General features: G+C 55.0%; 1 protein-coding gene across 1 annotated transcript; it reads right to left on the reverse strand.

Moving 5' to 3' along the window:
- Window positions 1-4,090: 4,090 nt before the first annotated feature.
- On the reverse strand, window positions 4,091-5,094 carry LOC125759989 (uncharacterized). Its single transcript, XM_049419536.1, has one exon. It carries the CDS (start codon window positions 5,042-5,044, stop codon window positions 4,091-4,093), a length of 954 nt encoding a protein of 317 aa, XP_049275493.1. The 5' UTR covers window positions 5,045-5,094.
- Window positions 5,095-5,637: the final 543 nt, after the last annotated feature.

Here is a 5,637-nt window from a genome sequence, read left to right on the forward strand (position 1 = left end):
GTCTACACAGTTCGTCGGGCACCACAACAGTTCATAATGTGTCGCATGTCCTTGTCTACACAGTTTGTCGGGCACCACAACACATCACCATTCGTCGCATGTCTTTGTCCTGATGTCGCATGTCCTTGTCTACACAGTTTGTCAGGCACCGCAACACATCACCATTCGTCGCATGTCTTTGTCCCGATGGTTACACCGAACGGAGCCGGCCCACACGTCGCACCACATAACCATTCGTGCCCTGTCTGTCCCACCGGTTGCACAGAATAGAACGTGCACGTAGCGTGTGTCGGCGTTCACAGCAGCCTGTGTCGGCGTTCCGTGATGGGTGCCAGCCTTGTGCTTTGTCGCGGGCTAGTTGGCACTGAAGTTGCTGCGGGGTGTTCTGCGAAAGGCAAGGTTATTACAGCGGGGCAAGGTTATTACAGCAGGACAACAAAAAGGCACCGCATCCTGATTGACAAACAGCGAATACCCAGGACAGCAATGTCGACGGTAGCGGGGGAATGTGTTTACGCGTCTAGCGGGCGCTCGTAGTAAGCTTTGAGGTCGCACACGTTTACAGGGCCTGTTACTCGACCACCGCGTTTGTTTTTGAGAAGGTATGCCAACCTAGAAATTTGCTTTGTAATCACGTAGGGACCGTCCCATCGTGGTGCGAGGGAGGCAGCAAACCCTTTTGCTGCATCACTGAGTGGATGCGTGCGGCGGAGCACCTCATCACCAACCGCGAACTCTAGAGGTCGCCTGCCCTTGTTGTATTGATTGCAATGTTCCAGGCGGGCCAGTTCCAAGTTCTCTCTGGCCTCCCGCAAAGTTTCGCTCCAGCGACTGGAGAGATTTTGCGCGAACGTCGCGTAGTTACAGCGCGGTGATTCGGAGTCATGGGTGAGCTCATGTTCGATAGGAAACTTGAGCTCGCGACCTAATAGAATGGCTGCCGGAGTAAATCCAGTTGAACGATTCACTGTTGTTCGCGTGGCGAATGCCATTTCCTGTACGCGGGCATCCCAGTCCCTGTGCCGGTCAGTGAAAGCCACCAACATTGTTTTAAGGTTTCTGTTGACGCGCTCAGTAATGTTGGCCTGAGGGTGGTAAGGTGTCGTTCTTTTGTGGTGTACACCAAGAACTTTGCAAGTGTCCGAAAATATTCTGCCTGTGAAATATGTGGCATTATCTGTTATTAGCTGCTTTGGAAAACCGAAGCGAGTGAACGTCTGCAGCAGACAATCCCAGATTATTTTTGAATCCAGCCGGCGTAACGGGTACAGCTCTACCCATTTAGAAAAGTGGTCAGTGAGTACTGACAAGTATCGACACCCCTTAGCTGATCTGGGGTACGGGCCCATTGCATCACAGGCAACGATTTCCCATGGATACCTGCTTTCTACAGATTGCATGAGGCCCGGTGGTTTGCCTCCCCTCGGTTTTGCGGTCTGGCAGGTAGGGCAAGTTTGGACGTATGTTATGACGTCCTTTCTCATGTGCGGCCATGTGGCGACGCGACACAGCTTTTCAAAAGTTCTCTTGCCATCACTGTGACCAGCGAGGCGTGTGTCATGAAAGTACGCCATGAAAGTTCTGCGTAGAGTCCGAGGAATGAAAACACGGAACGGGGACTCGTCATCATGAGTCTCGAGTGAGGGGACGTAACGCAAGAGCAGGCCGTCCTCGGCTTGCAAGTAGCTGCCATAGGTGTTTGAGGAGCGTGTGTTCCCGGTGGAAGTAGTAGCGCCCAGGCCACTGCATATCTGCTTGCACTGGTCGTCGCTTCTCTGAGCGTCGAGGAGCTGCTGTCGTGAGACCAGTGTTCCCCAGACTTCAGGGACTGTCACGACCAGGACCTCGGCGGCTGGTTCGCCAGCCCCTGACAGTGGCGCTCGGGAAAGCGCGTCAGCCACTTTGTTGCCAGTGCCCTTCCTGTACTCCACTCTGTAGTTATATTTCTGAAGAGAAAGGGCCCACCGGGCCAGACGACCGGATGGGTTTTGTAGCTTTGACAGCCATGACAGCGCCTGGTGATCGGTTTGAATCGTAAATGCAGCTCCATCCAGATACATGTCGAATTTCTTCAGTGCGAATACGATTGCAAGGCATTCTTTCTCTGTTACGGTGTAGTTCCTTTCTGCGCCCGAGAGCGTGTGGCTCGCAAATGCTAGCGGGTAAAGCATCCCTTGATATTCCTGGAGCAAAACTGCTCCAAGGCCATAATCGCTTGCGTCGGTCTGCACCGTGAAGGGTAAGTTTAGGTCAGGGAGGCGCAGCCGTGCTGTATCAGCGATAGCCTCCGACAGAGCCTGGAAGGCTGCCTGCTCCAGGTTAGTCCAAGACCAATGGGCACCCTTGCGCAGGAGCTGGTGAAGTGGTCTTGCTAGATCGGCGCAGTGAGGAATGAAGTGACGGTAGAAGCCCGCCATACCCGAAAACCGTTGCAGGCTCTTAACGCCCGTTGGTGGTGGAAAATGCAGGATGGCCTGAAGTTTCTGTTCATCTGGCCGAATTGTGCCTTGCTCGACAATGAAACCTAGTAGGTTGATCCTGTTTGAGACCAACTGAACTTTCCGGGGGTTGACGGTGATGCCTGCGTCCTGCATTCGTTGTAGTACAGTGGTTAGGTGGGTCAGGTGCTCGTCAAAGGTTTGCGAAAAGACTACCACGTCGTCCATGTAAGCCATTGCGTAGTTGAATTTGGCATCTCGAAGCACAATGTCCATGACGCGCTGAAATGTGGCCGGTGAATTGCACAATCCGAAAGGTAACCTCGAAAACTCAAACAATCCCCTGTGGCAAGTAAATGCCGTTTTCTGAGCATCGCGCTCTGCTAACGGGATCTGCAGGAAGCCTCTGCTACAGTCAAGGGTAGTGAAGAATTTGGCGGCTCCAAGGGAGTACATAACAGAGTCGATTGATGGGAAGGGGTACGAGTCTCGAACCGTGACGGCGTTTAACCGCCGGTAATCAACGCACAACCGAGCAGAACCGTCCTTCTTTGGAGCTAAAACAACTGGAAACGCCCAGGGACTGTTGGACGCTCTTACAGCACCGGTGGCGAGCATTTCGTCGAGGGCAGCGTCCAGAAGTTCACGCTTGTGGACGCTCAGGGGACGAGGATTGAAACGGATAGGGCGGACGTCGCCTGTGTCGATCGTGTGTTCCAATACATTAACCCTGCCAGGAGCCTCTGTGAACATTGCCGCAAAGGGCTTTAGGGCTGTTTCGATTCTAGCTTTTAGCTGTGACGGCCCTTTGAAGGATTCGATAATAGTGAAGAAGTCCTCCCTGGCCTCGAAGAACGGATGCACATTTGTTGCAAGCAGATCAGACTGGGGTTGTGGCGAAGTAGTCACAAACGCGAGTGGTTTTGCATTGATGCCATGGCTGTAGGTGCCCGTACGGACATCAAGCACGATACCCGACTTCGCTATAAAATTGCGTCCCAAAATTACGGGGCAGGAAAGTCCGGGTAGGTGTAGGAAACGTTGCCGAAGTTTTCGCCCGTCGAGTCTAACCGCTAAGCGAGCTGCAAGCGTAGCAGGGACAACATGAGCAGAGGCCACGCGCAGATTAGTGCTTACACTTCGCAAAGTTAAGCCTTTCATCTCGCAGGCATTCTTAATGCGATCCCCGAAAACGGAAACAGCTGAACCAGTATCTAACAGAGCCGGGACCTTTACTCCTGCCATGGAAACCATCACTAATGGTGCTTTATCGGCGTGGGCAGCGAGGGGAGTGAATGTAGACGGACGATCGCTCACCGTATTGTTGAGTACACCATGGCTGTTATCGGGCGGGGAGCACTTCGCAGGAGCGTTGGTTGCTTGGTTCTCTGGCAGTTGTCCGAGCGGGAAGGGATGCGGCCTTGTCCCTTTGGGCGTGCGTTGCTTTGTCGAAGGTTTGCCGCGGCTGTGATTCCTGGCGGCTGGATGATGTGAAGACCAAAACACGCGGTGGCCTGGCCTCTGCAGCGTGGCTGGCTGCTCTTGAAGACGAGTCGTAGCCCACAGAGGAGCCGCAGTAGTTCTTCCAGGACCTGCGTAAAGTGAGAGGACCCCGGGAGGCGGTGGAATGCTGGCCGGCGATTGGCATGCGCTCACCATCGCCGGCCCCGCTCGTTTCCCCAGCGGCCAGAACGTGGTCTGCTTGGACACTGGCTCCTATAGTGGCCCCGACCTCCACACTGGAAGCATACCGGAGGGTTCCTACTTGTGCCTCCGGCACTAGAATGGGCGGCGACCGCTACGGGCTGGCCTTGGGTCGAGGCGCCCGGTGTGGGTGTCCCACGTTCCTGGGTAGTTGACGGGAAGGCGGACGGAGCAGGCAGATTGTGGTGGCTGAATGGGTCTAGAGCCCTTGGTGGGGTCATCGGTGATGCCATTGGGTTGGACCGACCGTGCCACGCACACGATGGCTCGAGAGTGGATTCAGGCGGTGGCGGTGGTTGGTACGTGAGCTCCGCCAACATCGCGGCCTGAATATCACCCGCTGCTGTAGCGAGGACGTCGAGTGAAGAGAATGAACGACCCCTCAAATAGGCCTGAAAACGCGGATGCGACTGCTTAACTGCCCGAGCCACTCTTTCCGCTTCAGGTGCCGAAGGGTCCGCGCGGTCGTAAAGCTCCTGTAAGGACCGTATGTATTCTTGGAGGCTTTCCTCCTCAGCCTGTGTACGGCTGCGAAGTTCATCTTTCATGCGGACGGCGTAGTCGCGGGGCAGAAATTCGGCACGGAATAGCTGCTCAAAGTGAGACCAACTTTCGAAAGACTTGCGACGACGCCAACGTGCGGCAGAGCCAGACAGGGCGACGGGCAGAACGCGTAGCAGAAGAGTCTCATTTGGGAGGGCTTGCGCGTCGCGATAATCTTGTAAATCTTGCAAAAAGTCTGTGACCGATTTCTTGTCTGTGTGTCCCTCGTACGTAGGCACGGCCAGCAGTAAGCGAAAGGTGTCGGCTGGTGTAGCCTGGCGTTCTAGCAACGCGGTCAGCTGCTCGACGATACGAGGAGTATCTGGCGCGGACGCGTCCTGTTTCACCTTGTCGGGCATTATATTAGACTTGAGGTCCGTAGGGCTTTCACCTTCGCGAGCTGTAACTGTACCGGAACGCAAGAGCATTGCAATATGGGCAAAGCATATCGCGAGTGCGATGGGCCGGCAGGACGGGGGCCTAATGCGTGCGGTTCTCGCGGTGCGAAAGCGAACTCAAACGAAAAGAAATACTGCATGAGGAAACCACGTTGCAAGGAACGAAAGGAAGGTCAGCTACGTGCGAAAACCACGTTGGGCGCCAGATGAAGGCCCCGCCTCCGCTCAGGGGGGTCAGTGAGCCGTAATTCGCACGACACAAGCCAGCAACGCTGGGAACAAGAACCGTTTTAATTCACGACTCAAAAGAATCACCACCGGCCTTCCAGACCAGCACAACACGGCGCTAACGTATACAGGAGAGCCAAAAGCCCGGAACGAACAGTCCCCGCAGACTGGCGGTCAAATGGAACCTACGCGCGAAACATAACGGCAGGAAAGCAAACTCACGCGCAACTCGCAGTAGAAGACGAGCCAACGACTCCCATTAGCGGACGTCCCAAACCGGCGTGGCCTCTGCTCTGCAGCACTCACGGAGGAAACCGTCGCGCCTA

Source organism: Rhipicephalus sanguineus, chromosome 9 (genome assembly GCF_013339695.2).
Source record: "Rhipicephalus sanguineus isolate Rsan-2018 chromosome 9, BIME_Rsan_1.4, whole genome shotgun sequence".
In the NCBI taxonomy this organism is placed as follows: Eukaryota; Metazoa; Arthropoda; class Arachnida; order Ixodida; family Ixodidae; genus Rhipicephalus; species Rhipicephalus sanguineus.

Bases quoted from the DNA above. Each gene is read 5' to 3' on its own strand.
- LOC125759989 (XM_049419536.1), bottom strand. From the start codon at position 5,044: ATGCCCGACAAGGTGAAACAGGACGCGTCCGCGCCAGATACTCCTCGT.